This window comes from Acipenser ruthenus, chromosome 4 (genome assembly GCF_902713425.1).
Source record: "Acipenser ruthenus chromosome 4, fAciRut3.2 maternal haplotype, whole genome shotgun sequence".
Taxonomy (NCBI): Eukaryota; Metazoa; Chordata; class Actinopteri; order Acipenseriformes; family Acipenseridae; genus Acipenser; species Acipenser ruthenus.
Genome location: NC_081192.1, coordinates 73,924,819 through 73,949,767, shown reverse-complemented (window position 1 = coordinate 73,949,767; position 24,949 = coordinate 73,924,819). Strand labels below are relative to the sequence as shown.

At 38.7% G+C, this 24,949-nt stretch overlaps 2 protein-coding genes across 4 annotated transcripts in view; one reads left to right on the top strand and one right to left on the bottom strand.

Annotated features, from left to right (window-relative positions):
* Nucleotides 1-4,702, bottom strand: part of LOC117400205 (neurobeachin-like protein 2) — a 118,861-nt gene extending 114,159 nt beyond the window's left edge. For 2 of the 3 annotated variants that reach the window (XM_059022768.1, XM_059022771.1), the window contains exon 1: nt 585-1,191. In XM_059022768.1, coding sequence (XP_058878751.1) covers nt 585-635 — 51 coding nt within the window. In that variant the 5' untranslated portion in view covers nt 636-1,191. Of the gene's footprint in view, nt 1-584; nt 1,192-4,636 lie in introns of those variants that run through there. The other variant, XM_059022770.1, reaches the window with a different exon arrangement.
* ccdc12 (coiled-coil domain containing 12) lies at nt 4,677-24,948 on the top strand. The gene is made up of 7 exons (XM_033999073.2): nt 4,677-4,807; nt 14,470-14,540; nt 20,023-20,102; nt 20,972-21,033; nt 22,628-22,662; nt 22,964-23,040; nt 23,823-24,948. Exons 1-7 carry the CDS (start codon nt 4,724-4,726, stop codon nt 23,900-23,902), a joined length of 489 nt encoding a protein of 162 aa, XP_033854964.1. The 5' UTR covers nt 4,677-4,723; the 3' UTR covers nt 23,903-24,948.
* The last annotated feature ends 1 nt before the right edge of the window (nt 24,949 follows it).

The following is a 24,949-nucleotide window of genomic DNA, read 5'->3' as shown; positions in this document are numbered from 1 at the left end:
GCAGAACTAATTTGTCATTATCAATTTGCATTAATAGCAATTCCGATATTATTGAACGGGTTATTTAATATGTATCGATATCGTAAGGGCAGACATTTAGGCAGCAGGACAAATCACCTTTGCTGTACCTTCTCTGTAGAGATAGTGTGTGCTCAGTAAACCTATCACCAGGAAGTGCCAATGCACTGTACACAACATCAAAACAAGCACGCGATTGTTGCATTCCTTGTAAAAGGAAAATAATTCAAGCCACTGTTAAAACGCGACTCTGCAAACTTACCACTGTAAATAAAAACGACTACAATGCTACAAAAAGGCCGATTACGGTTAATTATGAAGGTCGCAAAATAATTAATCACTTACGCTGAGCTCTCCATACGACGGCGACGGTGACCCCACACACAGCAGCAGCTTGAATTTTTTTAAAAAAACAAACCCGTTTTTATTTTAACGTGGAGAGTTTTTTTTTTTGTTTTTTTTTTATGAGATTTTATCTGCGACCAACAACTGTGCACGACATGGTCGCTGTATGTATTAATCTAGATCAACACTGAAATCCACAGGTGGTGTGTAACTTAACTCACCTTGTTTAAGTACAGCATCCACAGTTCGTATAATCTTTCCTTCGAAGCCATTCTCTTCGTCTTGCTTGGCGTTCTTCACCCCAGTGCTTGTTCCGCAATACACGTTGTATTATTAGTATCTTCTTTATTGAGGCATTATCATTTCCTCCAGCGCTGACGCCTTGCCATGCAATTCTTCTGCACGGTTGCAATTAAAAAAGGCAATAATGGTACACATTAAAGCCAGTATAAATATTATTCACAATTTCCAGCTACATAAAAAAAAAAAAAAAAACTTGTGATAATTCACTACAGAAGGCGAGTGCAAGTCTTGCACACTTGTCTTTCCTTCCACGCACGCGAATAACACAGAACAGGTTTCTTCTTTAAGTTTCCTTGACTGCTGTGTTGTTAGTTAGCTGACCCTCTCTGTGCCATGGCTGCATTTGTAGTGTCAATTTGTAAAGTATATCACCATTGTCCAGTTTTTTTTTTTTTCTCGCTGTCTGTGTTGTTTGCCTGCTCGCTGCCGCAGCTCTCTCTCTCTCTCTCTGTTTCTCTAACCGCTGACAAAAAGAAACTCGCTCCAAGCCAAGCCTACCAGAACATAGGGTTCGTAGTTCGTACAAGCACAGGTAACTCCTTAAAGAGACAGTCCCTTTTTTCCCCCGCAACTGCCACACGTTGCTGGAATGTCAAATCCAACAGAATCAAATATTAAAAACGGGACGTTAAAAAGTCAGAAACAATTAAGTTTTTATTTTGTATTATTGCTATGTTTTAATTATTATTATTTGTTTGTTTATTTTAGCAACACATGCCCAAACTAAATTATCCAATAATGTAAAGAGAGTTTAATTGTGTAATGTCTTCCAGGCTCCTATATAGACTGACTGACCCTGCCTATTGAAAAGGCAACCCTGTCAAGGCAGTTTAAATAACTCATGTTATGTTTTTTTTTTTTTGTTTTTTTTTTGTGTTTTGTTTTGTTTAATAACATCCATTGGGAATAGCTAGGTTATGCCTCAGTAACCCTTATCAAGGTCGTGTGGCAGAACTGAAATGATAGCTGTTCCATTGATGAGACCAAACCCCTGAGATTACCTTTAATATTTCATAGACATGTCACATCACACACAACATATTGTTGCATTCCTTTCCCTGCTTAAAAGACTGAAATCCAGCCAGCACTTGAGCGAGACCTTGGTGAGCTGTGCCATACATGGAAAACATGCCTTTCTCGTTCGGTTAGATTATGGTTCAATTATTTTAAATTAGCTTGGATTTAGTTTTGAATTTATTTGTAAAGAGACTGATAAAGACTATGTCACAGTGTTTGTCTAAATTGTTACAAAGTTTATTTTTAGTAATGCTATAGAGATCACATAGGACATTAAAAGTTGTATAGGTTAAACCTAACAACGAATGTACAGTATATATCATGGTAGAGATCCTAAGCCAGTAAGATTATAAATTCTACTGCTAGATGCCTGTTGAAGTTTCTACCTGTACAAATGCAATGTTCCCAGATTGGGGTCTCTACAGGCAGCTAGGTGTCATATTATGACATGTAGGAACAGACAAACTCAATTATAATTATTTTTTATTAGACAGGCATACAAATATACCTGGCTTCAGATATTATTATTATTATTATTTATTTCTTAGCAGACGCCCTTATCCAGGGCGACTTACAATTGTTACAAGATATCACATTATTTTTACATACAATTACCCATTTATACAGTTGGGTTTTTACTGGAGCAATCTAGGTAAAGTACCTTGCTCAAGGGTATAGCAGCAGTGTCCCCAACCAGGGATTGAACCCACGACCCTCCGGTCAAGAGTCCAGAGCCCTAACCACTACTCCACACTGCTGTATTACTTAGCGAAATAGTTTATTAAGATTAAATGACTATGTAGAAACACTACCACATTTTTATTTTAGGGGGGGAGGGAGGGGTGGGGGCAATACAATACAATACAATACAATACATTCACATGTGCAGAGACACTAAGAGACACAGTACTTGGCTTGTAGAGTATCGCATCTCCCCTGAGCCTCAGCTCCTCGTCCACTGAGCAAAGGCCCTCTAGCAATCCCAAGCAGGCCAGGTCAAGTGGAGAGTGGTTTAGGGATCCTCACTGAGACAGACATACTATATTACAAGGGTCTTTCAAGAGAAACCTGTCCTGGAGGGTGGACAGTAACACAGAGTGGAAGAGTGCCATTAGCCTTATTACTCAGTGTACTAGTCTTTTTCCACCGATATACACTTGCCCCATTGGTGCAGTGTTTGGAGCTAGTCCAGGATGCAAGCTTTCTCATCTTCATTAGACCTTTAACCACATGTTTCACAGCTGATGGTGCTCACCCTTCAGAAGTGGGTAGTTCTGCCACATCCAGTCCTTCACCCCAGGGATTTCCACCTATTGGGTCCAAACAGTGCTCTTGCCCTTGTATGCTGGCCAACTACAGAGGGCCATTGCTGAATAAGAACTTGGAGACTAAAGTTACTGTATTGACTGTGCAGGAAGGTTGCTCACTTCTTCTTGGACTATGGTGTACATTGTTCTCCCAGAGCCAGACTGACACAGTTATATGGGTATCTCTATCTGTGGAATGTCAGTCTGAGGTTGAGATATGTCTGTGCACCCCCAAATTAAAAGAGATACAGACCAAACATTTCAGCTCATTCCTTCAGCTGTGTAATATGTGATAGATATTGCAAGTGCCTGTTTCTTCTTGTGTCATATGCTGCAGGTGATTCATCCATCATTTGAATGACCCAATCATTGGTAAAACTATAATGCTGTCAGCAGTGTATTGAGTTGAACTGCAGAAGTTTACCTTTAGAAAGTCTGTATAATTTTACAAGAAGAGCTAGCTTGGTTAGAGTACTGTTTCGCTTTGTATTTGTCCACTTACTGAACCCAACAACCCTAGGAGTCTACTGAGACCTGAATTTCTCAGCACACATACATGATACACATAGACACACATGCATGACACACACACAGGGGCAGGGTAGAGGTGCTGGGGTATGGTGTGGATACAGGCCCTAAGAAAATAACTGATTGATATCAAAACAAGATAGGGTAAAAGCAAACAGGAGAACAAAAGCAAACAAAATCTAAAGGGGTTAACTACTTTATACAGTGTAAACACTCAGTGGCTGCTTTCTCTGCAGAGGAAACTGGGCAGCCACCTCCAAGAGCTCTGCTCTTTTAAAAGCTTGTACATGATGAAGACCATTTTCATAACCAGCAACCCACCCACCCCGCTACTCCTTAACATGCAGTGAAGTGACATTACATTGAGTTTAGTAATATTTGAACTCAGAGCTCTCCGAAAGCACTTAAGTCTTGAAACACTAAACTTCTATTCACATAACATGTGTGAGGTCAGAAAGATCTTCCTAGTGCAAATATTTTAATTAATATAAATAAATAAATAAATAAATAAATAAATAAATAAATATATTGGATTTATAGTTATATAGTTTATTGGTCCTTTTATATCTGAAATATAAATCAGATACATGTAAAAAAAAAAAAATGTAGTACACTTTACATGTCCAGTATATAAATTAGTATTTTAATGTTTACAATATTAAAATACTATATCACTGACCAAAAACATGTTTCAGATATAATTTGATATTTCATCGATTTATTTTTTCATATACATATATTTAGAATATCTCTATATTGTACGTTTATTAGTGTTTTTAAAATTATGTTTCTTTTAATTAAAATAAATGTACTTAACTAAATAATGTACACTTTTTACACGGTAAATACTGTTAGGCAGCAGTACACACAGAGGCCAAAACCTTTTACTTCAACATGTAAATTAATTACTCGGTTTTTTTTTTCAAAAGGATAAAAAATACCTGTTAAACTTACAAATTAAGAACTAAACTGTTAGTACTTCATTTTAGGCAGTTTCAGTTAGGTTGCTTACTTCTTTTTTGGGAACTTGAAAGTATTTACTTGCTATTTGAAAAATAATTGAGTAATTGTGGAGTAAATAGTTTTGAAAATGTTCTACAAAGTTTTTCAACGCCTACCTTGATCGATGGCATCAGCGCTCCATTCTCTCTCCTATATCGATGCTCTCAATCTCGCCTGCCTAGTTTGCCGTGTGTTGTAGGAAGATGGAGCTGGGCAAGGGGTCTCTGCAAGAGGAAGCCTTAAAGAGAAAAGAAAGATTGAAAGCTCTCCGGAATAAGCAGCTGCAGGTCAGCACTTTGCCAGTATTATAATAACTGTGTTACTGGTGATGTAGTTTTATATCCCGAGTTCTGAAAAGAAGCCAGGCGGCCGTTTAGGCCTACCTCTAGTTCCGCAGCACAACACCAAACAAGCGATCGATTCAGAAACACCATTTACAGTTCCTATTAGTCTTTCATCGGTATTAAAAAAATAGCTTTACGTTTTGAAAAAACTGAGATAATTGTAAGTGTTTTTGGGACAGATGAACTCCCATTATATCCTTCGAGGGTGGGTACATAATTGGCAATGTGGTAAAATAAAATAACTAGGCTACATGCCGTTTTTCATGTAAATTACGTACCTGAAATTACAATTTAAAATGTCGGGTGGTGGTAAGACAAATGGCAATAACTAGTTTTACACATTGGATTAACACAATAATGGCATTGAACAAGATTTGTGTTTTTGCGGTGGTATGATCATGTGACATGAATCATTCTCAGCGATCAGAGGTAACGTTTTGAGCTGTTTTTGAAAAAAACTGTAGAAGTGTAATTAAAAAAAAAAAAAAGTGATTTATATCTTGCCAAAGTTCTGGCAGGGTGTCAGAAAATGTCCCTTTTTCATAAACAATTGTATGTTTTTTCAAACATTCTGTAATATCAACCCGTTGCAGAATTCTGATTAACTCAAAACTATGGAGATCTATGGAAATTGGAAAGCTTTTTGTCTCACACATCATGGTTTTCTAGATGTTCATAGGTAGAAGAAATATGCATGTGCTCCAACATTTGTGTATACATGTATTTCAAATTTGAGTATACATGTATTTCAAATGTAACTTGCCAAATCTTGACTTAAACTCAAATTGCAAAATTTTACCATTAAAACATTTATTGCTATTCAATATTTCACACTCGATAGGGAAAATACCTATCAACAGTAAACAAAATACTACAGTGAACAAAATACCCAGCTCTGGGAGTGAGTAGTGGCACAGTTCTATAGAACTATAAGATATTCTGAAGACACTGCTTGGTCCGTACACACGTGATTGGGGCATCTGTATTGTTTGAAACCGTTGGTAAGTTTATTAAGATTAAAACGTCAAAAGTATTGCTTGCAATTTTAAAAGGTATGTGTATTATTTGGGCTGTAGCAAAGGGTACATTTTGACTTTTAAAGTTTTGGAACACATTACAAGACAGTGTAAGAGAAGTGCTATGGTAGAATATGTTTGAAACATACAAAAAATAAAAATGTGTTAAATGCCCAGACGACCAAAAACAAAGTTGAATGCAAACTGTGTAAGCGTCTGTTGATGTATCATGGAGGCACATCCAATCTCTGGGGTCACTTTACAAGCGAAAGTTCATATTATTATTATTATTATTATTATTATTATTATTATTGTTATTTTTAGCAGTAATAAAGTGTGACTCTGAGGCCATGTCTTACTTGCCTCGGTTGACGAGCTGCCGCAGTACTTCACTCGCTTTCCTCTTCAAAGACCCAGTTTTTATCCAGTGATCCATTGTTGATACTTCCCACTTGCAGGGCGAACCACGTGGGGTTGCTTCTAACGTGCGGAGAGTAGCAGCATGTGACGTGATTTAGTCACCAGGCTACACACGTCACGCTGCAACTCACTGCAACTTGCTGCACATTTAGCCACACTTATTCAATGTGTGTGAAGTGTAATACAGCGGCAGGCGCTACGTTCTGCCGAAGATAATTTGCGTTGTGAAATTGGGGACTTGCTGATGTGAGGAGGTTATTTTTATTTTGTTTTCACGCGGACCCCCTCCGATGGCCTCCGTGGACCACGGGTTGGGAACCACTGCATTATGATCATGAGTCATTTTCTCGCAGGACGAGATTAGACAGAATTGAATTGCTGACACTGAGCAAGTTTGTGAATGGGTTGTAGATCAGATGTGCTGGTGCTGAGGGACACGGGCGGGCTTACAGACAACTTACAGGTTTTCTGTCATTTGATTGTGCAATATTTCATCAGTGGGCCATAATTTCACATAGCAAACAATTCCCGTAAAGCAGCAACAAAATGTTGAATAGACTCTGTGCTCGTTGACAGAATTGAGACAGGTGTTTCAAAGTGCTAGTTTTGGTTCCAATATACTCAGTTTCTGAACAGCCTCAACATACGTATCTGCAGGTCCTAACTAGCAAAGATGCACGGTCCTTCCAGCCCCAGGCAGTGCAATAATAAGGCCCTCATGCTTTTTTTCAGCACCCCCTTCCGAGACTGCGGCAAGCAGATACAGCTGAAACAAAACCAACCAATGGCCCCACACCACGCCACGTCACAGTGGGAACAGACAAAAACTGTGGTGGCGGGGGTAATAGTTGAGGAAATCATCCTTGTCGCCAATGTTGAGATTGAGAATTATTCAAAATAGTATTCTGAGACACAGGAGCCGAGTTCAAAACTTTACTTATAACAAGGAGTTGCAGGGGACAAAACATCAACTGGCTTGCACCAGAAGCACCTGCCAGTGTACTGAATCTTGTCATTGCATGGCATCAGAGGAGTGCCATAACCCATTCAATATACAGGATGATGAAGAGTGTTGTTTACAGTAGTCACAAGGAGGAAACATAATGCAAAAAGTAATGTGGTTAGCAGAGTCAGCAGTGTTTTTTTAAATAGCATCCTTTCTGGATTGTAGTGTCATTGTAAATAGTGCAGATTTTTGTTAAAACTGCAGTTTAAAATGTATTGACTATTATCGCATGTATGCAGGCCTATTTATTACCTGTATGTGAAACATAGGTCTGAAAAACGTAGATGGTGAACTATATGAAAAGAATTGGAAAGCCCCAAGCATACAACCAGTGGTTATGCATAACAGGATATCTGTTCTCAAACAGCATTAACAAAACTAACATTTAGATAGAATAAAATAACTTCCCATCTGCCACCGTGCCACACCCACGACAGTGTTTTCTGACCAGTGCCGAGTTTGCTTGATTGATGGGATGGCAGTTTGTAGAGAGTGTGGGTTGGAGTTGAAAACCCATGTTGAACTTTTAAAGTATAACATGACAGATTTGAGACAGAGGTTTTGAAGGGCAGATGACGACGATGATGATGATGATGATAATAATCAGCTTATTAGGTGACGTGAGGGGTGAGGACACAGCGGTTAAAGGTAGGGGAGTTATTTATAAAAGGGCAAGTGCACCATTAACTGCACGGAAACGTCAGGGAAACTTTACACAGAGGATGACCAAATTCACCGTGCCGCAACTGAATTTATGGATCCGGACTGTGCTGAGTTCAGTGAGAGGTATTTAGCTGTGGATCCATGGGTGATTGTCCAGAGGGACCTTTGATCAGTGTAGATTTGTTTGCTAGTGAGCGACGTGCAGAGCTGGGAAGGGCAACTTAGCACAGCTTTTTCACACGAGGCGACAGCAGCGGCAGCACCCAGCCACAGTCACAACCAGGCATGCCCTCCCCCTGGGCTCACCATAGATTAGAGCAGAGAATGAGGGTGACTGAGAGACTGTCAGCCAGGAATCTGAGGAGGGGCTACTCCTCTGTCAGCCCTGGTCTGTCTTATTTGTATTTATCTTCACCTTTCTCGCAGAGAATGTTTTACAGAATGGCCACCTAATAGTATAGTTGATTGGCCTACCAGTGAAACTAGGGAGTTGTCGCCACAGTGGTTAAGCAGAACCTTTGGAACTCAAACTCAATTACATATATACATCTTTTTTCAAAGTCTGTTTTTTACGAATAAAATACATTTTGAACTGTTCTTAAGGCTGTTAATGAAACTGCCAATAGTCCAAAATAGTTTCAGAAACTTGATTTTATTCATAAAAACAGACAGAAATAAAAAAAAAACAATGTACAAACTTGGTGACTAGAGTCCTATGATGCCTGGATTGAATGTTGCCAAAAAGATCCAGCTTTGCGAATAGAGCCCATAGTGTATGGTGTGGCTGGCACCTGCCTCGTTCTGCACACAGACAGTAGCAGTGAGTATTTGAGTGTCTCCCTGCTGGGGGTGAACAGGCTCATGCTAAGGCCTTGGAGTGCCTGATTAAGGTGATGATTGGCTTGCCTGTGACATCGGAGAGGCTGTCAGCATGTAGTGCTACAGAGGGCTGGCGAGCCCCATTGTCAAGGAGAGCTATGATGGAGCTATTGTTCCTCTGCAGGTATCGGGTTCAGTGTGTGCTGTGTGGAGGATAGAGTTTCCTTTCTTTTTATTTTAATATTTTAGGCTTTTAACATGCAAATAATAATTGTAATACTTCTAAAACACAACTTTTCTAATTCAAATTTTCCATATACAGTATATATAAATCAGTTAAGGTTTGAACAAAGGTACTGTTTAAAGTTGATTTTACAACCAGCAGATAAGGGGGGTAAAACCCCACCAGTATGCATGAACATTTTTATGTGTGGTCGGATGGGCAGGCTCAACAAACCCCGTGAATGGGGTAGCATTCAGTTGAATACTTTCATTTTTTTAAAGAAATGATTAAGACACTTTTTTATACACCTGTTTCTCAAAAGGTATAGCAAATTAAGCAACCACACTTGGCATACACATAGTCCCGGAGTGTAGATGTGCAACGGGGTATTCATATTTTTGGGTGGGTCCTAGTTTTACAGAAATTGAACCCCAATGGTAATGGTCTGATGTCGTTGCTAGGCAGAGTGTCTTGCGACCGTTCCGTTGCACTAAATAGGGAGACATGGAATATATAGTTCAGTACACACGGGTCACATCTGTGTGAAACAAAACTACAAATAAAAGGTGCTGCGTCCTGCAGCTTCCCACAACCATTGCTATCCGATGCGGTGCTGGTTTCAGCTATGCTTTGTTATTCCCTCGCTATACTTTCGGGGTTGCCCAACCTTCCCCAGCTAGTTGCTACGTATAACAATTTGGTAGTGGATTTTAATACTTTGTTTAAATAATATGCATTATACAAATCAAAAGATCAAATTTTTCATGCGAGTGGCATTTAATGATTTAGTATTCACACATTGTCAAACGGTTTCTGTTAATAGAGAAAAAAAAAAGAAAAAAACATAGTGCCTGAATGCCGCCTGACGAACCTTCAAAGGTTTAAACTACTTTTGAATTCCTGGCCAGTGAACGAACCTACAAACCTTCGAACACAGCCCTAGAATTAAGACTCCTATTGCATAGCAGTTAGTCGGCACCACCTAATCGGGATACTGATAATCGGGATTGCTGCTTAAATGGGATACAACTCTAGGAGACTGTTCTTCCCAATGCTATTGGTTTGGGAAGAACCGTCTCCATGCTATGTTGTTTAATTGGGATACAGTATTTTCAAATGATGAATGGAGATCGCTTTTCAGAGCAAGACAGGTTCGCATCGCACACGTAACGTAAATTGTGACGTAAATTGCGTAAACCACATTGAACTCTTGAAGGAGCCGAGTCTCCTGTGGTTTTTCAGGCTGCTGTTGCAAAGAAGTTGGCATGTCAACATTGCAGGTGCTTCGCCTTGTGATAAGATGTAATTTAATTATTTTTCATTTCATGTAGAAATAAATATTCACAGTTTTTTTGTTTAGGAATATAAAAAGCAATTGACTTAAATTTTAAATGATGTATTTAACATTTAATCATAATGTGATTTCATCCTTTTTCTTTTCATTTAGAAGATAAAAAGTATGAGTCGCTTATTTGGGATATTTTTACTTCTCCCGAGGTGTCCCGATTTAAGTGCCGCCGACTGTATAGGCTACTCGGTGAATCTTGGAGTATCCTTTCTTTCTTTCTTTCTTTCTTTCTTTCTTTCTTTCTTTCTGATCTGGCACTGGCAGGAATCCCTGTCTTTATTTAACCCTTTCAGGACCAAGCATTTTTCAGTGGGATGCTCCCCCAAGACCAGGCATTTGTTGGCTGTAGTTGGCTTCCTATAAAAATTCACTAAATCTTTTTTTTTTTTTTTTACAGCGGCATCTTGGAAATGGTGTCCTTTTTTCAGAACACTGTAGGGAACCATTATAAGTACTTCAGAAACCATACAAACATTATTCCCCCCCCCCCCCCCCCCCCCAAACACAATATTTGTTTTTTTCTGTGTTATTTATGTATTCTGCATCGAGATACATGTAGGAAAACATGTTATTATGTGACCTGAGGGACCTTACAATACTTCCTGAAAGTTTTGTTGAAAAATATTGATGTTTGGGCAGATTACAAGACATTGTTTCACGTGAGTGATTGCAGTGACATAATACACATTTATTCTCGGGGTCTTTTATAAGCAATAATGGACACTACTCTCGGTTTTTATTTTCTCAAAATAAATAATTATAAATAAAATAAGTTATTCATTCCATTATTATCGTTAAGGAAAAAAAACGTACCTGATGCATTTAGTTCATGAAATAGCATCTGCTTATCCACTCATTTCTTGATATTTAGAAATGTTGTAAAATCATATATATATATATATATATCAGTGCCTTACAAAAGTATTCAGACCCCTGACCATTTCTCTCATATTACTGAATTACAAATGGTACATTGAAATTTTGTTCTATTTGATATTTTATTTTAAAACACTGAAACTCAAAATCAGTTATTGTAAGGTGACATTGGTTTTATGTTGGGAAATATTTTTAAGAAAAATAAAAAACTGAAATATCTTGCTTGCATAAGTATTCAACCCCCACACATTAATATTTGGTAGAGCCACCTTTCGCTGCAATAACAGCTTTAAGTCTTTTTCCGGTAAGTATGTACCAGCTTTGCACACAGTGTCGGAGTGATTTTGGCCCATTCTTCTTGGCAGATTTGCTCCAGGTTGTTCAGATTGGTTGGACGACGCTTGTGGTCCGCAATTTTCAAATAGTGCCACAGATTCTCAATGGGATTGAGATCAGGACTTTGACTGGGCCACTGTAGGACATTCACCTTTTTGTTCTTGAGCCACTCTAATGTTGCTTTGGCCTTGTGCTTGGGATCATTGTTCTGCTGAAAGGTGAATTTCCTCCCAAGCTTCAGTTTTTTAGCAGACTGAAGCAGGTTCTCTTGCAGTATTTCCCTGTATTTTGCTCCATCCATTCTTCCTTCAATTTTAACAAGATGCCCAGTCCCTGCTGATGAGAAGCATCCCGACAGCCTGATGCTGCCACCACCATACTTCACTGTAGGGATGGTGTGTCTTGAGGCATGGGCAGTGTTAGGTTTGCGCCACACATAGCGCTTTGAGTTTTGGCCAAAAAGCGCTATCTTGGTCTCATCTGACCACAAAACCTTTTCCCACATTGCAGCTGGGTCACTCTCATGCTTTCTGGCAAACTCCAGACGTGCTTTCAGATGGTACTTTTTGAGTAACGGCTTCTTTCTTGCCATCCTCCCATACAGGCCAGTGTTATGCAGAGCTCTTGATATGGTTGACTGGTGCATCATTACTCCATTCCCAGCAACTGAACTCTGTAGCTCCTTCAAAGTGATTGTTGGCCTCTCTGCGGCTTCTCTCACAAGTCTCCTTCTTGTTTGAGCGCTGAGTTTTGAGGGACGGCCTTTTCTTGGCAGTGCCTGGGTGGTGTGATGCAGCTTCCACTTTCTGATTTATTGATCCAACTGTGCTCACTGGGATATCCAAACACTTGGATATTATTTTGTACTCTTTCCGTAATCTATGCATTTGTATTACTTTATCTCTAACTTCTGTAGAATGCTCTTTGGTCTTCATTTTCCCTCAGATTCACAGCCTGACCAATGATCCTTCAACAGTGGGGTTTTTATCCAGAAAATGTGACAGCAACTTTAATGGTTCACAGGTGGAGGCCAATGGTAAGGTAATTGTGTCCTCGTTAGGGCAATTTCTTTCATCGGTGTAAACTGGGAGCTTCCACAGCACAGGGGTTGAATACTTATGCAAGCAAGATATTTCAGTTTTTTATTTTTCTTAAATATTTCCCAACATAAAACCAATGTCACCTTACAATAATAAATGTTCTAATATAATTACATCAGATTCACAGTGTTTCCTCTTTTTTTTATTAGCTCTAAACAAGTTCCTGTGATTTGTTTCTGCTTTTGTCTCTGCCGGGCTGCTGTAAACTGTTTACTTCTTTTGATTAAAGGAAGTTGGCGCATGCCTTCTAATAGCAGATGATGAGCGCCCTCTAACACTCTTCTATAATACAATCTAGATGCATCCCCATTTTCCAGTAGTCTGAATATTTTGTATTATGTTTCTTTCCCTTTTTGTTTTCCTTTTCCCTCCTTCAATACGCTATGTATTAATTTATTATCCACCTCTGATGTATTCAACTGATTTATTAACATATCTCTTTGTTGTTTGAATTTACTACATTCTAAAATATAGTGTTGTACAGATTCCAACCTTTGACAATCTCCACATAATCCATCTGCATGTTTCCCTATTCTAAAAAGATGCTGACTCAATGCCATGTGTCCAATCTATTCATTATAGTTTCTTCCACCCTGTTCAATTCCCCTCTAAATGTTTCACTCCCTAATCTAACCATTGGCTGTTTATCATAATAAAACCTTCCCTTAGGTTTGTGTTCTCATTGATTTTGCTATAATTCCATGATTTGCTTAGTTATTGCATTTATTTCTGCCTGGCACAGAGTACCATATCCACTTCCTTTCTTAATTACTCATTTTTTGCCATAAAATCCACCTGTTCATTACCTAGCACCCCAGAATAACTTGGTACCCATGCTAATGTAATGTGTATGTCTCTGATTGCACAGTCATTTAATACTGTTAAAATATCAAATATAATATATTTTCTGATTCCACTCCCTGTCTCAATAGCATTCAGTGAACTCAAATAATCAGTAAACAGAACTACTCTGTCTGGTTTTATTTCCATCACTTTGTGTATCACACCTAACAATGCCAGTGCCTCTGCAGTAAATATAAATAGGTGATCATAATATTATTATTATTATTTGTTTATTTAAAAACCTGCAGCTGGGTCTTGGTTGTTGCTCCCAATACTTGACATCCAAAATCCCAAACACTCCGTACTGCACCTTTATATGTCATAGCTAGACGTTTCTGGTCTGCTCCCCAAGTCGTCCCAGCAGTAACTCTCCACAGATTCATACGTTGCTTGCATTTCTTCTCAATATCCTGTATTTCTTTATTCCATCTCATTTTCCTATCTAACTATACACCCAGATATTTAAAATCCTCAGCCTCTTTAAACTCCTGCATTCCCAATTTAACTGTAAACTTTTCCATATTTCCTTTTTCTTGAGTGTCATGTTTACAGACTTCTCTGTCAATCTGTTTAATTACTGGTATTATAGAGAGATGGAATGGTGTGTTTAAGACTCTGGCTGCTCTCTGGGTTTTATTAATGATTCTGGTGACACTGCCTGGGAGTGGATGATCTCCTCGAGCCCTTGAACAGTGAGATTAAAACAAGATACACTCCACTAGCCCCAGTCCTCTGAGTGTCAGGAAGTCAGTCGAAGTGCGTGTTTGTGTGTTAGCCTAATAAAGTTTTTATGCTGTCCAGAATTTTCGAAGTCTTCTGTAACCACTGCTGCAGGTTGAAAAGATTGCAATCAAATGCATTTGTTTTGAAGGCAACTGATCTTTCAAGCTGGGTTAAACCGGTTTTCCAGTGTACCCAGGTTTATTGAAAGCTACTGCTTGTTGTTGTTTTACAGAACAGAGACCCAGAGGATGGCGAGCCCGAGAGTAAGCGTTCTCTGGAAGAGATTGAGGAGGTGAAGCACAGGTGAGCTGCTGTCTGTCTGAGAAACTCAGTCAGTCAAAATGGGGAGATGCGACTCAGTATTATTGGTTTGCACTGTACTGTGTATTTACAGTCTTTACATCGTTTTAATAATTGCATGCAAAAATAGAGGCTTTGCAAAAAAAATGAACAACCTAACATTTACATTTCATATCTAGGGCTCCCCATTTTCAGTTTTCTTTTACTACAGTCAGCACTCGCATATCCAACACTATAAAATTTTGACTTCTGTGACACATATCTGATTATTTCATTTTGACCAGTTCCAAACCTTGTGCGTTTTTTCAGGGAACATAAAAAAGATTCAATGTCAAAAATACATAGCTGAAAGGACTGTGTTTTCAAATAAGTAGGCTTCCATTACATGTACTGTAGTTGGTTTTGTTGGTACAGTACTACATTTTCAACAGAAGTATTTTAATTCAGAATTATATGGTTCTGAAAATATCACTTGCCAAAACAGACGATACATGGTCTGTATTACATACAGTACATACTTTTAAATCCGGTATGTATTTTAGCAGTATGTAAAATTCCCCATTTAACAACACAACAACAAAATGAAATCAAAATTTTACCCATGCACGGAATTGCACAAAACGTAAAAGGCAATTCAATTCAACAAAAGATTTTAAAGAAAAACACCAGTTTCCAGAATTTAAACAGTATTCAAAGTCAGTATTCAAAATTGCATATATATTGCTTGCTAAGGCCCTAATGTCACAGTTCACTTGCAAATGAAAATGCACAAAAGCAACTAAAGATCACATATTAAAAAAAAAAAAAAAAAAGTCTGTGACCGATAACATGTACAACATTGTAACACTGAAGAGATGGGCTTTGTATCAGAAAACTGGTGAGTGAGTCGGAAATCGCGTGTGACGGTTAAGTGCATTCATTTGTTACATATATATAATGGGGATTGATTTTATTCTTAATACAAGGGCGGTAAAATGCAACTGACGTGTATTTGGGTAACGAATATCCGAGTGCTGGCTGTATAAGAAATCACTTGCCTGTTGGAGTAACATACCTGTGTTGAGCTACCTGTGGGGATATCCAGGTAAACAGGAAAGAAAATGTACCTAATGCCTTCTTTATTATAAATACTGTACAGTCAGACAAGGTAGGTGTTGGATGTGACTGACATCCTGCGTGTCTCTTATTTTCTTTGATATCTTCACCCTGGTCACGCACACAGCCAGTCAGTTTTCCACCAGTTCAGAAGAATAAAAGGATTTAGTTATCAGTCCGTGTCAAAATAAATGTTAGATGAGTGATGTTTTATGTGTTTGTGCACTAAGCTTAAGCACAGGTGTTATTTAAAAAAAAAAAAAATGACAAAAATGTCTATTTTCATGAATAAAATCAAGTTTGATATTCCTGAACTGTTACGACCCAAAAGCTTTTTGAATAGAGCCACCTTAATTCCAGGTACATCATTTTTAAATTTTTTGACTGTTACTAGACCTGGCACTACGTGCTGGTATTCAATGAACTGTGACAGAAGACTGACATTAGAAGGCTGGGTATTGAGGAGAATCCTGTGAGGCTAATGTAGTGGTGGCCAATACGTGGATCGCAAAAGATTTTTAGTGGATCTCGGGACAAATCAGAACAAGTACTAACATATAAACATACAACAGTTTTTGTTTCGGCTGATGGGCAGAGCCTTCTGTGCCGTCCAGTAGCACAGGTAAAAATATGCCGACAGTTTCTGCATACGAGACTAAAAATGCTTGTGCAAACGTACATTTTAATTTAGGTGCACGTGTGGGACTAGAAATTCTCATACTCAATCGTAATGTAGTTTTATTAGTGTCCACTGCCCACTGTTAATCGCACATTAAAAACTACAAATCTCATACCCCGCCAATTTCACTGATTTATCAGTGTGATGGCTACTCGTTTCCAGACAGTTTGAAAACTTGTCAAACCAAGATGAGGAAAATAACAAATTATTTTCATGTGATTGGAGAAGTATCAAAAGAAAACCACGATGAACAAAATTCAGATACATCGGCGTTTACAAGAAATGAGCAATGAAGGTATGTCAGAAGATGAAAAGATGAAAACTTCAAGGGCTATGTTAGTTACAGCATGTTCACAGTTTTAAGTAGCAAAAGAAAATACAAGTTCAACCAACAGTGGCTAAAAGATTTTCTCTGGCTTAAGTTTCACAGTGTTAAAAAAACAAAAAAAAATGTTTTGCACATTTTTGTCAGGATGCAGGGGAACTGATGGCAGGCAAGACTGCATTTTTAACAGGGAGCCAGAAGTTCAAACGTGAAAATATATTAAACACAGTGCTTCAAAACAGCACGCAATGTGCAGAGAGGCATACATCCAGTCCATTTATAATTTTGTTGATGCAAAAGTATTGAATTGCACAAGTGTTATGTGACAAAGGAAGAAAAAAAAAGATTTGTAGATATTCAACAATAAATTTGAGCAAAATTGTATTTTTTTTTGTGTGTGTGTGTGTGTGTGTGTGTGTGCCCCTAAATTTCAGTGCGCGTCTACATTTTTTAACTTGGGTGCACAGTACCTAAAAGAAAGTACCCTCTCCCCTCTGGGCCTGTTTCAGTTTTAAAGCTACCATGCCCTGCGGTCAAGTTCATTGTTACTTGTAGAAATTGAATGTACAATTCCTTTGTCTATTTACAACATTGATCCATAGATTTACTTGTTATGTTGCAGCACTGTTTTGGTGCCCAGTTCATTTGAAACTATTGTAGGATAAATCATATAAATAAATAAGTTATGTCACAAAGACGGCCGGAGTGGGTGGCGTCAGACCAGAAACAGGAACACAAACGACAGAGACGGTGGTGATGATGAGCTGAGTGCAATGGCTGCACTCAGCGTTTATTAACAAAATAAAAAGGTTTAACAGTACAAAAACAGGACACGGCACTGGTAGCCAAAAGAAACATATAAACAAAACGGACTAAACACTTAACAAACGGTGCACGGAGACAAACAAACACGGTGAGTACAAACAACTATTATATTTACTATCTTTTCGCTTTTTAACTCCTTCTCCACCCGTTCTCCACTCACCGAACACCTCACCCCGACTGCATGCTACGTGTCTCTATATATACTGTTGTGCTGGGATTCAATTACTAATTAATTATTCACTTGAATCCCAGCACGTGAATTAATTCTGTGCAACCCCGTGCTCACATATTACATTTAACCAGCACGTGAAGTGATTTGTGCTCTCCTCGTGCCTAAATACAAATCTACACTTTTTAAATATACGTGAAACACAGACCCGTTTATATCCCGTGTACCAATCTATACACCAACATTAACACACGCACGCAACATACAAATGCACACAGGGACGGGGCACATTGCCACAGTTATCATATGACACACACGAGGGTTGGTACTGGGCACACTGTCAAGTTTGTTTAAATTAACTACAGACAGTTTTAGCCGACACAAGCTTCCCCTTTCGTTATTGATCTGCTCCTGCTAAAACAACTAGAAGAGGGTAAAAATGTTCTCTTCAAACTCTTGTGAAGCTCTGGAATTAACACAAATTTAAAAAAGGGGATTTTGTGTTTTTGTTAGACTGATTTACATTTTATAATAAACAAGTACTTAGCTGGGCAAGGTGATAACTTATAAAAGAAAGGGGTTATAATTACAATTCTATTTTCTAACGTGCAAGACCTCAACAGAGCGAGGCACTGAAAAAGACTTCTAGGACAGCGATTTTCTGAGTTTCATCCTTTTTAATATGATTAAGTGTTTAAAGTTTTGTGCTTTTTAATATATTTTTTTATCCCCTCAACTCCATCTCCCTCCCTCCCTGCCTGCTTGCTGCGTCACCTGAGCTCCTGCAATATAAACAATTGACTTTATTAAACCAAGGTAGGCATGTCGTGTTTGTTTAGGCACCCATGCTGGTCACCTTAATCCAGGCTCCAGAGGATAGATAGGAAGAGGGCACCTTGACTCGCACTGTTCAGATGCTCTCCAGCTACAGTATACAGTATGCTTGTTATATGAGCTGACGGCAGTGAAATCATCTTGATAAGCACATACCACCCATGTCTATCGTGATTCCTCCTGGATAAGGAATGCCCATTCAGGTGCCAAAGTGAACCAACCCACATGTTCTGTGATAAATGTTTCAATTGTTTGTCTTGAAGGAATTCATCTCAAATGGATAGTTGAGTTGCTTATGAAGGTGAGATCAGTATTTAACTTCCTCATCGAATATTGGACAGGTAATAATTGACAATTTTATGTCAAATATTATTCAAAAGATATAGGCAAAAATGGTTAAAAAATCTAAATATGTAGACTGTTCATAGAAGTTGTTTTACTATAGCTTGTAACATGCATTATACATAGTAATACAAATAAAATAAGAATTGAGCAAAGTTTATTTTGAAAAAGTATACTGATTCTTCACGAAAGCCTTCAAATTCAACTCCAAACAAGCATGTGCTTATCAGTACACTTAGTAGTAATGATAAAGTGGGGTGTCCTCACCACGAAGTTTCACCTACTGATTGAACTGATGGTAGTACAAGAATTGTTCATTAGCAAGGATGTCTTCAGGTGTAGCATCTAGGCAGCAAGAGAATCTCTTGAGTCAGGGTTGTCTGTTTTTTCTTGTTGTCTATGTGCTGCTTCCTTCTGCTGGTGGAATGTAATTAACAAATACAGCTGTGAAAAAGCCATTCCTCTGTGCCTCTTGGTTACTTGTATTGTAACGCTTGAAATGTTTTTGCTTACAATTGTAAGTCGCCCTGGATAAGGGCGTCTGCTAAGAAATAAATAATAATAATAATAATACATCATAACTATACACTGTAGGGGTCTACAGGTGCATACTGCAGCCCAGTACTCTAACCACTGAGCCACTCTGACACACAGCTGAAGTCTCTCAGTTTTGTACACAGTGAGATGGCAACACATTCCAGATGTGCTGTGTTTATATCAAGAGCCTGGTTTGTTTAGAGTGCTAACTATGCTAGCAGACTTGGCAGAAAGGGGCAATGCAGGAAAGGATGCGCTAACATTTGTTTTCAGCTAGGTTTCTCCGTGTAGACTTGAATATGTTCTGTCTTCCAGCTCCCTAACGTGGTGTATGGATGCACTGTGTTGTGTCTTTTTCAGTCATGGAGATTCTATCGTGCAGCATTGCAACCTAATAAAAAGTCCTTGCAGCATGCATGTACCCCTGCAAAAGACCATGCATGCTCAATTCCAAAGAGACCATTTTCTTAGCCAGATATTGCAGTGGTAACTATGATTTTGCAGGATCACTCTACCACAGGTTTGTTGGGTATGATTAAATGATGAAGCACTGTAGGACCTGGCCTACGGTTTATTGATTTAAAGGCATGGTTAGAACAAAGAGCTGGAAGGGAAAGACTGGTCTCGTAGCAATGGTGTGCTGGCTGTTCTATACAAACAAAATCTCTTTGTTTTTCAGGGAGCTGAAGCTGCGGAACTACACCCCCGAGGATGAGGAGCTCCGGGAGAGACAGGTGCCCAAAGCAAAGCCGGCCTCAGGTGGGTGGATGCCCCCCCCCCCCCCCCCCCCCCATACCAAACCAACAGGAGGAATGCCTTGTCAGAATTTCAGATTCTTTTGAGATGTTAGTCTCTTAATGTTCCATGTTCTTTGCCTTTATGACCTGCTGTAACTAGCACCATTCACCTGGCTGCAAGGTTAGTGTCTAATGTGTGCAAAATCAGCACGCACACACACACATTCCTGTTAATGAGACCATGAAGGGATCATTCACACTTTATCAGTTGGGGGTGGAATCCACATCATCCCTTTCAACATTGAGAAAGACTTTCAGTTGAAATGTTTGTCATTGAACTTATTACCTTTCTTTTAGCATTTCTAAATTTAGCACAATTGAGTGTTTAATAGTTGTGGAAGATTGTTTTGAGAGAAAGAGGAACACAGCTGATATTCCCTTTGCTCTGGGTATTTAGGGTTCAAAGCCACTGTATATGCCAGAGACCCAAAAGTGTACCTCATTAATGTGCAAATGTAAACAGCTATTTTTTTTAATTTCCACTTATACTTGAAGGAGACTTTTGAAAACGTGTTTGTACATCATAGTATAAGCTCTACATAACTATTTCAGAAACTGGTAGCTTACATACTCCATTTATACTTCACCCATCTTCTACAACCACTGTCATTTCTTACATACCAATTTTACCCATTTTTTGTAGTCCCAAAATCACTAAGCAGAATCAGCCAGAGAATGGTTATAAGACACTTGAAGTTTCTGCAGTTGTCACCCTGTGCAGATAAACAAGTTGGTTAGAGGAGAGCTGCGAGGAAGCTGTAAAAGTGCAGCTTGCTCACTAGTTTGCTAACTGACCACCGTCCTAAAGGAACCGTTGTGCTTGTTTTCCAGTGGAGGAGAAGGTGCGGGACCAACTGGAAGCAGCCAATCCGGAGCCAGTGATCGAGGAAGTGGTAGGTGCACCTGTCTGCAATGCACACCTATAACAGGCTCTCCTGACTAGGGGGGAGTTTGAAAAACACTTACCTTTGAGGGTCTGTTCTACTTTGGTTTAGTATTACACAGTGCTTGTGGTGTTGCAAGTGTGAATTGTGTTTGTGAAATTGATACAAATCTAAAATATATATATATAATTTCCATGTCATTCACAGTTGTTTATGGTGGTCTAACCATCTGTTTTGATTTCTAATTTAAAATTAATATTGTGATATATATCGTAATCAAACATCAAAAAACTGTGCGTAATATTTTGAGGTATAGCACCCACCTCTAGTTCAGTACAAGTCATCTGGAGTGTGACGGTATCAAACCCTTCCAAGCGTTTTTTTATGGCGCCTGGTCAGAGCAGGAACCTGTTAACCCATATTATAATAGTGCTGGGACGAACACAGGATTTTCATGTTCGCATATTCGCTCATAATTTTAAATATCGTTCGTTTTCAAAAAGTAATAAAAGCCATTATGTTGCTCAGAACGCAGACAGCATAGCAGTAGGGGCTTGGGGGCGTGGCCCCTGTGTGTGTGCCTTTATTTTACAGCAAGACGTTCAAGCAGAAAAATCCCAGGAGCAAAGAATACGTTGTGTAGGCCTTACTTTACCCCAGTGAATTAACTACAAAACAAAGGATGCCAAATAGCAGGTCAAGTTAAATGTTGTTTTGTTTTGTTTATTTCCAAAATAAATAGTACATAAAGTTGACACCGCATTTCTATTTATTTTTTACTGTTTTTTCATTTCTTGCCATTGCCGCTTCTTTGCAGTAAACAGTGGCCATAGACACATTTTCATAAAACATGAGGTTTACTTGTGCTTTTGTAGCTGAACAAGCAAACAAAAACTGAAATGTAACTTTAAACACTTGAAATAAAACAAACGTGGAAATGGTGTTGTAAAATGAAGGGGGAAAAAAACTCACCGTTTTGGTTCTTGTTTATTACATTCCACATAACAAAGTCTCAACAAAAATATATATAATATATAAAGTCTATGTAAAAATCACTACACAACATTTCCAGCAAGTTAGGCACTGTTAAGCGAGGCATTTCAGAATGATGTGCTTGCATTTTTTCTGTCCCATGATTCTGGCTTCCTCTCACGCAGCACAATGCATTTTTGACCCAGATGGCCTTCCATAGAGATCACTGTGTGTGTGCATGCATAATGTAGTTTCTTTACTATTTGCTCCCTAAAACTTTTAAATAGAGGCTCAAGAGCTGCAGTGTTGATCCTGTGAGGTTTTTTTTTTTTTAAATGAATTATATATACTTTATTAATCTTGCATATCACATATCTCTTTTTCATTTGCCATTTTTGAAACTGTGATGCAACTTCTGGTTAGTGCATGAGAAACTCTCAAAAGACAATTTCAAATGTATTATATACAATGACGTAAGCAGACAATATGCAAGTGTAAGAGCAAAACTATACAAGATAAAGGAATTAAATAAACAAAAACTTTCATTGTATTAAGTCGCTCATTATGGCAGTACCATTAGTTTAGGCTACCATTGTAGTAGGTAACCTGTAACCTGTATTCTCTGCCGTAGGACTTGGCTAACCTTGCGCCCAGGAAGCCTGACTGGTAAGTACTAAATGTTCTAAATGTGTTTCTGTGCTCTGGAGTGTGTGTGCATGCGTGTGTACACTGTACAGTATGTGTAGAGGTATGGGAGGACATCTGAAGAAATTCACTCTTATTTTGCTGTCATATAAGAAGTCATGTCAAAAATTAGGATGACCGGTTTTGATATTTATTTCTATCTCAGTTAGAGCCAATAAAATAGCAATACTCTGTAAAGCATTAGTATCTGGTATATCAGGACCCACCCTCCCTCCCCCAACCCTCCTGTATGGTGATTAACATTTCCTTTTTTGCTGCTCAGGGATTTGAAGAGAGACGTGGCTAAGAAGCTGGAGAAGCTTGAGAAGAGGACACAGAGAGCCATCGCAGAACTGATCCGTGAGTGGCAGCAGCTTTGTCCTATCAACCTCTTCACTGTTCTTTACAACTACTAAATGTTTGGCAATTCAAATTGAAACTAAACGCAACGATATCCTGCTTTCTTGTCACCTTGAACAGTTTTGTTGTAGTACATTATGTATTGCTCTTTACTGAATTTGGAACATGCATGCCTCACAACCACTGTTATTGGTATCCATGCTGGCACAGTTCAGTTGGCCTCCTAAATCTGTTTTCAGCTGAGCTGTGCAATGACCACCTAACTCTGAAAACAAAGCACTGGTTCACCCAGTACACTCGAGTTGGTGTCACAAGGCTATATTTTTACATTACTGTGGGATTTTTACTAGAAGAGACAGGATTCAATCAATCAACACTTTTATGATCTTAGGAGTTTACCCTGTAGGATCAAACCTTTTGCAAGCTTTTAAAGACCCAGCTTTTTATCCCCCTCTGGTGAACCGCCTAACTGTTTATCCAATTGTTAAACTTGGTTAGGGCATTCTGAAGTTATTGAAAGTATTTGTGTGGACAATGTGGTGTTGGTCACAGTGGTCTACTTTTTCTTACTTGCTATGCTGTTTGCCCTTCAGGTATTACCAAAATACAGAAAAGTCACGCCTTGGAGGGTCTAACTTCCTCTCAATGATGATGTATTGAGTTTTTAGGAGGGCGTGGTTACCAGTAGTTTTAAAGTGCCCCATTGGCCTGTTACACTCAGGAATGGGTGCTGGTTGGCAGAATTGTAACGGTCAGCTTGCTTGCTTCTGTTTTGTTTCCAGGAGACCGGTTAAAGGGCAGTGAGGACGACCTGGCTGCAGCAGTGGGAGCAGTGAGAGGGGATGAGGGGGACTCAGACTGATGATTCTCATCCTGTCATTACGTGTGCCGCTTCTTAACAAAGTGCTGCCGCTCTCAATTAAACTGATAACACACAGGGGAGATGCATGGGCAGCAGCCACTGTAACTTCAGAACAAAAACATCAGTAGAAAAACACCAGCGGCGCAAAAAGATGCATCTAACGCCCTGTCCTATCCGGTTCTGTCCTGTTCTGTAGCACAATGCATCTTTCAAGATGTAATGTGCCTCTGGCAACTGTTGAAGCTGCTTCTTGTAGGTGACACTTTTCATTGGCAGGTTTCCCCTCTTGCTCAAATGTCTTGATTTTTTTTACTTGAGCTCGGGGGGGTTGACACCTACAGCTAGTTGTTACAGTACTTGCAACAAAGAATAAGGTAAAATAATAATTTGTTTTAATTTGGACTAAATTGGTCTGCAACATATCAACCTTTGTGGTAAACAGCATTGACAGGTATGAAATGTTTCATGTTGATACAATACAGTATGTTACACTGTATCTATACATTTCATACCCATCATGAATGTTGACATGAAACAAAAGTTTATCTGTTGCTTACCAGTTTTGACAAAATGTAAATGTCACCATTGAGATTATCAACATTTCAGATACCCCACTTCCTAAGGCCCTTATCCTTGGTCCTGTAAAAGACAGCGTATGGCAGACGTGTATACATATATGTTGCGGTGTGTGTGTAGATCCAGGTTTATACCCATGTATGTTTTTGTGTGTGTGTGTGTCTATATATATATATATATATATATATATATATATATATATATATATATATATATATTCATCAGTGTATATACACTTGTATTCACTTACTGGTATACAAGTACAGCGTGCCTACCAGTGTGCTTCAAACAATAGTTACATCCTTGTATGTTTTATATCAGGACCTTGCGCTGGAAGCCTTATACCTAAATTCCATTGCAGCAGCAAATTTATTACAGGAGCTGTGAACTTTGTGTTAAAATGTTTTTTAGTTTTGTTTTTACAGTTCTAGCTGTACATATTTTTTGCAATAAAACCTTTTAAAAAATGAT

Bases quoted from the DNA above. Each gene is read 5' to 3' on its own strand.
- ccdc12 (XM_033999073.2), top strand. From the start codon at position 4,724: ATGGAGCTGGGCAAGGGGTCTCTGCAAGAGGAAGCCTTAAAGAGAAAA. The intron at 20,103-20,971 runs GTGGGTGGATGC...CTTGTTTTCCAG, and splicing joins CAAAGCAAAGCCGGCCTCAG to TGGAGGAGAAGGTGCGGGAC. The intron at 22,663-22,963 runs GTAAGTACTAAA...TTTGCTGCTCAG, and splicing joins GCGCCCAGGAAGCCTGACTG to GGATTTGAAGAGAGACGTGG.